We start from the raw sequence: 12,217 nt of genomic DNA, 5'->3' as shown, positions 1-12,217 counted from the left end.
AATCTTAAATTTAAGTGTAAAATAAGGATCAAAATTGAAATTTTACAATTATTAAATACTCTTAAATTTGATTGTAGCATAACAACTAAAATTGAAATTTGACTAAAAAAGAGAGAAAAGAGAGAGGTTAATACACCTGTCAACTTTAAATAAAAGATTTATTAATTAAAAGATGATTTAAAATAAAAATTGAAATTAATATATTTATTAATTAAAAATAGAAAAACTTAGTAACAGCTGGGTATTATATCCATCAAATTTAGCCCGTAGCCCCTTAGCCTCTTGTTCCAGGTTTTTTTTCTTTTCTTTTTGAAGAACAATCGGCTGGGTATTATTATTAAAAACCAAGTCGCAAAACAGCCCAACAAAGAAAGAAATAGGCCCAAATATTTGACCCAACCCAGCGAAAAGACAGGAGATGCTCCTGAAAAACCAAAACAATTAATTTTAGCACGTCCCCTGAAAAAACAAAACAGAAACAGCTTCCAACTTTTGCTTCTCTTTCCAAAGCTCCAAAACTGTTCATCTGCTTCCTCCTTCGCTCCAGATCCCTCATCTCTCCGATTCGCATGACAAAATACTCGCCCATCAGACAGGCAACTTACGCAATCGGTTCCTCTCGACTTCCTCTTCTGCGAATACATATTGGAAACGCAAATCTATCGTACTTCTCTTCTAAACAGAAAAGAGTAAAAATTACTGGTAAAGCATTGGAGCTCGGTTAAGAACGGAAAATTTGAACCTTGAGTTAGCGATGTCCCAGCAAATACCAATTTCATCCCCTTGTTTTAGTTCTCTCCTCTTCACAAACTGTGTTATCCAATTCTTGATAAGCACGTTTGCCCCGTTTTTCCATCTTTTGAACTTCATCTCATGTTCGGTGCGGGTATCGCAATCCCAAATTAATACGGGTAAACCTTCTTCAATTTGGGCTAGCTGATCGGTGTTCCAGTGAGATAAAATACGAGACTCCACCAACTCCGATGGCAATATCAGCCTTGACATGTTTCCGAGATCACTTGTGTAAAGCTTCTTTTTGATGCACCATGGATCATCATGATGCCTCACTTCAGTCGGTATTTCAACTTTATTTCTTTTATTTCTATTCGTCAGTTTCCCCATTGTTTGTCTTTTCTTCGATGTAAACTTATCACTCGTAGTTGCTAAAGTAAGGGCTTCATTGATCTTCAGTTTATGATGATTGTTACGTTCACCAACTTCAACCCCTGGGGGTTTATTCGTTGAAAGAGACCATTCTAACGAGCTATCGGCATTGGATGTAAAATTATCACTCGTAGTTGCCAAAGTAAGGGCTTCATTGATATTCAGTTTATAATGATTGTTACGTTGGCCGACTTCAACCCTTGGGGGTTTATTCATTGAAAGAGACAATTCTAACGAGATATCAGCATCGGTAGCGTCTAATTTTCTTGTATATTGATCATTGCTTTCTTCGTAGCAAATCGCTTGTTTTCTCTCAGCAGTTTTAGTGGACATATTATCAACGGAAATAGACAGCTCTAACGAAATTTTGGAAGTGGTATAGCTCGGTTCCGACCGAAAAACTCCACTGCTCTTCTCTATCCTACTTTGTAATTTATTATAATGAATTTCTTGTCTTCCCAATGTTACCGACGACCACGACGAAAGAGACAGCTCCAATGAAACATTGCTCTCTTCACAATCGGGGACATCCATGGAATTCAAAAGAATACCAGGCTTGTCATCTACCATGGTTGAAGCACAGACTCGTTTGTTTTTGTTTCCGGTTACCGCTAAAAGCCTTGTTGAATGGAAATTTTTAAAAGGGAAAACAGCAAAAGGTTATTTCTTGCAGGTGAATCTCAACTCTAACTTTCTTGAAAATATATTTGAGTTTATATAAAGATCTCGAAATAATTTTGAAATCCTCTTGCCCAAGTAATTCTTTATTTACCGCCTTTGTTTGACTTCTAATTTCAAGAGAAAAGGGTTTTAGTAATTAAAAATTATGGATATGGTATGTTCCTTTTGGTCAATTTAACGTATATAAAAATTTTTAAAATTAAACCAAACATTTAGTACCTAAGTATTATTTTGGCATAATGCGCATGCGAAATAATTTTTAATTGAAAATTTGGATAAACTAAATGAATTATTATAATAAAATTAAAATTAAACTATTTTAATAAAGTATACAAAATATAAGATGAACTAACATACAATACAAATATTGAAAAATAATTAAACCATGAAACAACATGAGTATGAGCATATGAATACACAAATGTCACAAATTTTGTATAGAATAAATTATTAATGTAGTGTAAAAATTTTATATGAATTTATATTAAAAAGATGCGAAGTTTTTTAATTAAATAATTTTTAAAAATATGATGACTTGATTATTGACACAAACACAATTTTTTCTCAACAAAATTAATATTATTATTAATAAAAGTAGAGAATAACGATGGAAAAAAAAAATCACCATCCAAATCCGAGCCATGACTTTACAGGGAAACAACAAATAAATCTTTCCTACAGACACCAAATTTATTACTAAATAGTTACAGGGATTAATTTATCGCCAAAGCTCATCCCATATATTTGTAAAATGTTTATTGCAGATTGTTAATGCAACCTTGGATTGGCATGAATTTGGGATAGTATCTCAAGTATTCGAAAGTTTTCATTCAATTTATTAAACTATTCGAATGTTTTTATTTCAGTTACTAGGTTGTTAAGTTTTTTCTAAAGTCCAGTTAGTGAGCTCCAAGCAACGATTCAACAATCGATATAGTAGATCAGTACCTATTGACGAATGGAATAACATACTTTAAATTCAAGTTGATTTGACAGTCAGTATCAGAGGTTGAAGAATAAAGTTGTCTGAATTTTAGTGCATAAATTTGTGACTTTCAAAGCCATTTCATGAAAATAAAATTAAGTTATAAAAGAGAAGGGGAAGAAAAGCTTTTAATTTGTGCAAATGGTGTTAGTGGAAAAGGTTATACAATAAAAATTTTAATAACCTGGTGATTTAAATGAAAATTTTTGAATAATTTAGTGATCAATTTATAACTTTTTGAAATCAAGTGAACAAAATATGAACTTACTAAAAATTTAATGACTTTGAGTAATAGTCACCCACTAATCACCAATGAATCCATGACTAAGGATGGGTTTGGGGTGGTGGTGCGGTGCATTTAACTTACTTTTTGCCTCACGTTACAGTATTGTTACAGTATCTAATTTCACTGCTATTGTTATTTTTACACTAACCGTAGTTAAATGCACCGCCCATCCGAACTCACCCTAATTCATAGGTTGAAAATCGAGCATGAAAAGTACAAAAAAAAAAAAAAAGAGGAAGAAGAAGAAGCAAATCTTCTTGACAACCTCTTTTAGTCACTACTTTGCTTCTTGCCTCCAAAAGTAGCACTTGTTCTTCCGGTTTGAATATAGGATAAAATGTCAATTTTTATGCAACAAGTGTAATTGATTACCTCTAACGTGAAATTGGGCCCAATCGGATCTAATTCAAGTATTTTCTGCAATAAGCTAAAGTAAATTTGGGAATGCAGTAATGAAAATACATTATTGATATAATTAAATGCGTTTAAGGAGTAAAAGTATTAAGGAAGTCCTTGAATTTAGGAGTAGATTGTATTTCAGTTTTTTTATTGAAAAAATTGACAAATTAACTTTTATATATTTTAAAACGTATAAATTAGTCTCTCCGTTAAATTTTTCCTGTTAAATGATTACTTGAAATGTTAAGTCTATGCTAAAAATTACTTTTTATGAGTAAATTATAAAAATGGTATCAAACTATGCCTTTCATTCTATTTTGGTCACTCAACTATTAAAACTTTTCAAAATTAAATATTTTAGCCTCTCTGAGATGAAGTGGGCTTCTTTTTATTGGTCTAGCAACAAAATTGGCCCTCTAATATTTATATATTTTATCAATTTAATCTTAAATATAAAAAATTCAACAAATTTAGCCTGCAGTATTTACAAAATTTTTCATTTTAGTTATAATTCTAAAAAATTCAATAAAATTGTCTCTTGACATTTAAAAAATTTGTCAATTTAGTCCTAACTATAAAAATTAAAAATTATTTTTAAAAAATCATTTTAGTCTTTTATAACTCATCGGTTAACCCATGTGAGATATTAAAATAAGAAAAAGAGTACCCTCGTTCATGTCACGTGCAATAATTTCTTTTACTATAACTTAGGCTTCACACTAGACCAAACCAAATCATTTGGAACCTATATGAAATAATAGGTTGCATTACTACCGAAACAGATAACGTTTTTAATGTCTTTATTTTCTTTTGGATCTGAATTTTTTGTGTGTGTTTTATTCAAGTTTTTAGAGTTCTTTTGCAAGTGACTTGAAAGAGAACCCTTTATATAATGGGTTAGCTAATGGGTTATAAATGGCTAAAAATATTTTTTTTTTTTAGAATTAGGACTAAATTGACAGGTTTTGTAAATGTTGAGAGCCAGATTTATTTAAATGTTTATAATTAGAACTTCTAACGACCCAAAATTTCCGTGATATCGGAATAGTGATTTGAGATCACTAAATTTGACATCTGAGTTTAGATATTAGTAAGTAAAAGTTAAGTGTGATTTTAGAAATAATTTTGAATTAGTGAAATTATGAATTAAAAGAAATTTGTAGATTAAAAGAGATAAAAACGAGGTATCGAGACCTCAAATTCATGAACTGAGCCATAAATATTTTTAGAAATATTGTTATTAAGTTAGTATTAAAGTTTCGTCAAGAAATATTAAGGTTTTGGTAGTCGATTGGGTAAAAAAGGACTAAATTGAATTAAGTGCAAATTTATGAAATGTGATTAAATAGCTCTAGTAATAATTAAAGGAGGACTAAATTGGCAATTAAACACCTATTGTTAGGCTGGACGTATGAGTGTGCAGGAAAAATAACAATCAAGTGTGAACAAGGGGCAAAATTAGAAATAGGGTAAAAATTAAATTGTAAAATATGATATAGTAGGTAAAATCTAGAGTTTTCTTCATTTTTCTTTATCCTCTCCAGAAAAATCACCATTGAAGGGTTCTTTTAAGCTGGTTTCTCATATTTTTACTACATGTAAGCTCAATTCTTGATTATTTCTTGTAAATTTTGTGTTTTCGAGACTTTTACAACTAGGTCCACTTGTTTAATTCATTTATTTTTGAATTCATGGGTAATTTTGAAAGTTTCCATGAATAAGTGCGGAAATTTTATGATGATTTATCTTGTAATTAAGGTTTTAATTTCATTATATGATGATTTTATGAAGAGATTTGCATAGAAATTTATTTTAGGACCTAATTGTGAAAATTGTTGGAATTAGGGTTTTGTGTCGAAGCTTGGAATGTCAAAGACTGTGAAGTAGTTTGTAGAGTTTAGATAAAATAAAATTTGAAATGAATTAGTTTAATTTATGAATGAATTGAGCAGGGACCAAATTGTAAAAATTGAAAAGTTTGGGATAATTGTGTAATTTTGAAAATTAAGGGCATAAATTGTGAAATAGAATGGAATTGAAATAGATGCTAATGAAGGAATGATTTTATAATTATAGATCAAGAAAACGAAGTGAATCGTGGAAAGGAGAAAATTCAAGAATAGTCCTTGAATTTCTACGACTTTTGCAAATTAACCCAGGTAAGTTCATATGGCAAAAAATTCAATGTTTGATATGAAAATCTTATGATTGTTAAAGTATTTTATTGTAGATGTAAACTATCAAATTGTATTAACTAATAAATCGTGTATGACTAAAAGAACAAATTAGTTGGAACAATGGTTTTAAGTGCTTTCATTTTATAACCATAATGAATTGACGGAAAAGATGTGATATGTACTTCCGTATAAGACCATAGTTGGGCTATGGCATCGGTACAAAGTGATAATGTAATAATGTGATTCCGTATGAGACCATATCTAGGATATGGCATCAATATGATATGTGATCCGTATAAGACCATGGCAGGGCTATGGCTTCGGTGTGTGATGTGTGACAATGAGAAAGTCCATAGTTTACTATGGCAACGTGATAACGAAGCACTCAATTCCATTATTGTTCCCTAATTTGACAATAGAAATAAATAAGAAATGGGCCCAAAAGAATTAAGTTCGTGAATTGCATCATGAAAATTATTCAAATGAGTTTATTAATGAAGTTGTGATTTTCAGGATGAAATAGTTTAAGTAATACATATATAATTGTGTACAGTGTTCGGTACAGTGTTCGGTAAGATTTGTGTTATTATGCCTATGAGCTTACTAAGCTTCTATAAGCTTACTTGTGTATGTGATTTGTTTTGTAGATTGACTTATATACATACGGAGGATTGGATCTACATCAAGGGTCACACTATCCAAATTTACTCTGGTAGATTTTGTTAAACAACTTTTTGGTTTATATGACATGTATAGGAGTTGATTTAATAATTTAATTGTGTGAATGATTAAGTATGCAAAGCATGTTGAATGTGATGTTTTATATTTGAAAATGAAATATACATGTTTTGGTTTAAAATAAATGATTAGATGGATTCTATTAGTGTATGGTTGTGTTTAAGTACAGAAAATGGATAAATGAATGTTATTTGATCAACATTTTATAAGTCAATGTTTTGGGCATGATCTAGGTGTGTTTGATATGTGAAAACAACTTAAAAATGGTGAAAAATGAGGTTTCACACGGCCAAGTCACATGGGCGTGTGCCCAGGCCGTGTGGAAAAGTCAGAATCTGCTCATGGCCAGGCCACACGGGCATGTTCCAGGCCATACGGGGGTGTCCCAGGCCACACGGGCATGTGCCCCTATCTTCAAGGAAAAAATTCTAAAGTTGTCAGTTTAGTTCCAAATCACTTCTAAAACATATATTGGGCCTCGTAGGCCCATATTAAGGACTTTAAGATGAAATTTGATAAGAAATGATCTGGAATGTAAAGCTTATGACTCGGTTTTGTATAAATGTTAGTATATAAGTTCGGTAATGCCTCATAGCCCTATTCCGGTGACGGCTTGGGGTTAAGAGGTGTTACAGAACTAAAATGACAAATTTTGTAAACATTGAGGGCTAAATTTTTTGAAATTTTTTTATATTTAGGATTAAATTGATAGAATGTGTAAACATTAGAGGGCTAATTTTGTTAGTAGACCAATAAAAAAAGGCAACAGAAGCTCTGAGTGACTAATATATTTCATTTTGAAAAATTTAGTGAGTAAATCGAAAAAATTAATAATTGGATTAATAGAATAGAATGAAAAGCATAGTTGGGTGGTCATTTTTATAGTTTACCCATTAAAAATAATTTTCAATATGGATTTAACATTTCACATCATCATTAAACAAAAAAAAATTAACGAAGAGACTAATTTACATGTTTCGAAATGCATAAAAATTAATTTACCTATTTTTACAATAAAGAGGTCGAAATGCAATTTACCCCTAAGTGCAAGGACTTTCTTGATAGTTTTATCGTCTAAGGATTTGTTTATAATATTTAAAGTTTATACATAAATTTAAAATCAATACAATAACTTAAGAATATACAAGTTATTCATTTTTTACTAGCCATTGAGACATGTAACAATCTTTTTAAGTGATTGTATGGAGATTACTTATAGGAGGAATGTTTGATTTCAAAACGTCGTGGATGGTGCCTTAAAAGCCCACTTTTATTTAACAAAAACTTTTTTTTAAAAACATTAATTTCATTATAAATTCTTATCGTATAAGTTCTTTTTGATATAACGCTTAGAATTATTTATAACTCATTCTCAACCCTTAAAATAAGAAGATAACGTGATTCAGCACACTTGAACCCACGTCCTCCTAACTTTTAATTTTATATGAGACGGTATGCATGAATTTTGAATTTATATATTTTATACATAAATTTTGTTTTGATTCAAATTTCACAAATTAATAGTGGTATTTTCTAATCTAAAGCCATTTTACGTTTATATATTATATACACAAATAATTATTTTAGTCTAATATGAAAATAAATTATTATATTTATTTTTAAAGATATACAATTGAATCAAAATCAAAATTGATTTATACATGTAAATCATAATCAAAGTTTCATATTATAATTAAAGTACTAGATCATAATTTATTTTATCAAATATTACATATTAAACCAAAGTTGATATATGCTTATTTTTTATACTAAGTGTAATCGGATTATGTGTTCATTTCCAATTGAATGTTCCATGTATCTTACTCTCTTTTCTTTTCTTTTTAACTCTTAAATCTTTATCTATCCATACGCTTTAAGTTTCTAAACTTTTCTCCTATTTGAAATTTAAGTTTCAGTACTTTTATTTTACTTAAAAAATTATATAAACATTTTAATCAGAATAAAATATTTGAAATAACTAATGGTATTATAAAAGTTGAGGAATCAAATTATATAAAAAATTAAAGCATAAAATTAAATATTAAATTTTAGTGTAATATAAGGATCAAAACAAAAATTGACAATTACTGTATAATATTGAAAAGAAAACCCAAGGAATGACACATGTCATCTAAGGAAGACTATAGCATCCCTTTTCCTATAATTTGATATATTCAATATTATAGTTTTTAACTGTGTTGGGTTAATTATTTTGGACTAAATAGTTAAAAATTAAATGTTATAATATGTGTCAAATTTTTTACTTTTTATATATTTGAAATTTAGTCTATTTATTTTTCAATTTAAAACTTCAATTCTAGCTATTAACATTATTAAAATACATCTATTAAATTTTGTTGATATGACATTCTAAAAATTTAAAAAAAATATACTCACTTGATAATCATGTCATAAAAAATGACATTATAATGGACTCAATTTAACAAACAATTCAATGATGTTAACAATTCTTTAAATTTATCTTGGTTGTTTAATTAGAATAAAATATTTAGATTAACTAATGATGTTATAAATGTTGAGGTGCTAAATCGTGTCAAAAATTTAAGTATAAAGATCAAATCTCAAATGCATACATAGGGACCGAAATTAAAATTTGACCATTTTATATAGTTAAAACATAGAGGTACTAGAATTGAAAATTAACCAATTTTGTTAATAATGTGAGAAAAACGATGACGTGACAATGGAGGAAGGCCCTTCCTTTTATAATTAGAAAGTAGATGCACCATAATTGAAATTAAACCATTTTTTTCTAATAATGTTAAAAAAAAAAAAAAGGAAGAAGAAGAAGGAGGAAAAGAAAGAACAACAACGACATGTGTCGAAGCTGGAAGGTCTTAGAGCCTTCCTTTTATATATGGTAGTATAGATATGAGTTTTTATAAAAGAAAATTATATGTAAGTATTTATAATACTTTAATTAAATTTATGAACAAGCAAGATATTATTATTTTAAATTGTTTCTTTCTTAAATCAAGAGCAATTATATGGTAACAATAAAAACACAAAAAAGGACATTAGGGATAATTATGTTAGGTATAGATTATTTTTGTTGGTTCTGATCTTTTTATCATGTTTAAATTTGAGATGCAGTTTTTCACTTTTATTTTATATAAATTGTGTTAGGTGAACGATTATTTTTGGTCATATTTAGTTTTGGTCCCTTTACTATGTTTAAATTTTTATGGTAAATTTTGATCTCTATGATATTATAATGACATTAGTTAATTTAAATAATTAACACCTTTAACTATTTCGATCAAAATATTAATTTAATTTTTTAAATCGATATCAACATTTAATAAAAACAGTTAATAATATTAATTATTTAAATTAACTAACAATATTATTAAAATAAAGAAATTAAATTATATAAAATTTTAAAATATAAAACTAAATTTCAATTTTAGATATCAAAACTGAAATTTAAATAATGTAAAAAAAGGTAATATTTTCTTCTTCTTTTTTTTAATAAACAAACAACTCAACCATACAAAGGGGAAACTCGTCGGTTTTGTACGTACTTCCTCAATGCTGATTTTCAAATTCAAATCACCGACTTTTAACAATTATATAAGTATTTCCCCTCATTCACAACTTAACCAATCTCTGTCGCCACCATTTTACTGTCACTCAAGACAGTGCCTCAACATTTTTTTTAATATTTTAGTAAAATCCTTCTAATAATAATACTTTTAAATTTTAAATTTAATTTAAATTTTAACAAAAAGTTTGCTTTATAATTTCAACTACGCCCTTCAACTATTTTATGTTTTCTATTTAATTTTTCGTTTTTTAGTTATTAAACTTGTATTTTATATCAAATCACCACAAAGTGGATGAAAAAGTTAATATTTTTTAACTTTATTGATGCGGCATATCGTAAATTGCCACATGGGTGACATATCAAAATTTAATTAATTTTTTTAATTTTTAAAATATAAAAAATATATGAAAATATTTTAAAAATTAAAAATTATTTAAAAAGTGTATACGTAGGGGTGTAAATGAACAGAACGTAACAGAGGTGTGTTCGGTTCGTTTTTGTTCATGAATAAGCTCGTTTAAAAGCTTGTTTATTGATTCATTTATAACTCGTTTATTTATTAATGATTTTTTATAAAAATATTAAAATAATATTTGTGTGTATGTATTTGTTTATTATTCATTAACATTGTTCGTGAACATGTTCAATTATATGTTTGTGAACATGTTAGTTTAATGTTTGTGAACATATTCGATTAAGTTAAATGAACATATTCGTAAACATAAACAAACGGACATGAAAACACATAATTTTAAATAAACGAATATGAACAAAAAAATTAAAATTCTTAATGAACACAAATTGAATACGAACCAGCTTAAAAATAAACAAACAAACATGAACAAATGTTTGTTCGTTCAAGCTCGGTTCATTTCTATGTAAATGTATAAAAAATATTTTTAAATACTTTTTAAATTTTTAAATTTTAATTAAATGTTATCATATCATCCACTCGACAATCAATGTGTATACTATGTTAACAAACATTAATTTTTTCATTTATTTTAGAGTAATTTGATAAAAATATAAATTTAATAACTAAAAATAACGATAAATTAAATAAATACTAAAATAATTTTATAAAATTAAAATACCGATTATCCGGACTCGTGGCTCCCTATTCCTATATTTTACACGTAATAATTGCTGTTTTCTTTTGTTGTTGTTGTTGATATGGAAGTGTTGCGGATATTATTTCATTATCTCCTTAATTATTATGATTTTTCATCACTTTCCCCAAATCCCACAACAACTTTGATGGCCTAAGCCCAACTTCCTTATTATTCAACACATATTGCTCTCGTGGTTGCTTTTCTTTCTACTATAAATTTATTTATTTTTCTATTACATCACTACCATCAGATTTATTTTATGTTTTACTATAAGCATTTGTGTTATCTGTGACAAATCCATAAATACCGACTTAAAAGGGATAACAGCGAAGCCAAAATCCATTTTAAGGCATGAATTAAATTATATATTTTATGATAGTAAAAATATAATTTAATTATTTTAACATTTATATATTTATAATTTTAAAGAATTAAATTAAATTTTATCATTTTAGAATGTTAAATTATAGTTTTACTATTAATAATGTAAAATTTTATAAATATAAAAGTTCTAATTATTAAATTTCCATTTTCATGGAACCCAAACCTCTGTCAATTCTCTTAGATCTGCTCCTAATGTTATCCACAAATTCACAATGTATTTATTCTTATGTGATTTTTAATATAACCAAGTATTATACATTTATACATATTTTAATAATTTACATCATATTATTTTTTGTGTTGCATGATTTATTCATGGAAAATAATTTCGAATAAAAACGATGATTTATTTTATTTTTCTCATTTTCTATGATTTATATTTGAAATAAGTGATTATTCACTTTAATAACATTATTTTTAAGATTGAAATTGATATTTCCTTTTAAAAATATAATTCTTTTAAAAACCTAAAAGAGTACTTCAAAAACTATTTATGGTAAGCCAAAAGATATTTTGAGCTTTGTTGTTTGTCTCTTGCTTCATTTCTTACCGCATGGTTGCATCGTATAAAATGAATATACAACTATTCGGGAAAGGTATTTATATAGTAATGGATCGTAAAATAGATATAAAAAGTAATTTAATTTTATTAAAAATGAGTTAATTCATGTGTAGCTAAATTTTTCAAAGTGTTTTAAATTTTAAAAAGTTCTTAATTTCTCA

At 27.4% G+C, this 12,217-nt stretch overlaps 1 protein-coding gene across 1 annotated transcript; it reads right to left on the bottom strand.

Annotated features, from left to right (window-relative positions):
• Nucleotides 1-211: 211 nt before the first annotated feature.
• On the bottom strand, nt 212-1,159 carry LOC128282650 (B3 domain-containing protein At2g33720-like). The gene is made up of 2 exons (XM_053020778.1): nt 743-1,159; nt 212-632 (listed from the first exon to the last, which is right to left on the bottom strand). Exons 1-2 carry the CDS (start codon nt 1,120-1,122, stop codon nt 602-604), a joined length of 411 nt encoding a protein of 136 aa, XP_052876738.1. The 5' UTR covers nt 1,123-1,159; the 3' UTR covers nt 212-601.
• Between the last annotated feature and the right edge of the window lie 11,058 nt (nt 1,160-12,217).

This window comes from Gossypium arboreum, chromosome 10 (assembly GCF_025698485.1).
Source record: "Gossypium arboreum isolate Shixiya-1 chromosome 10, ASM2569848v2, whole genome shotgun sequence".
Lineage (NCBI taxonomy): Eukaryota > Viridiplantae > Streptophyta > Magnoliopsida > Malvales > Malvaceae > Gossypium > Gossypium arboreum.
Note: the sequence above shows the minus strand (reverse complement) of the source record. Positions and strands in the feature narration are given on the sequence as shown.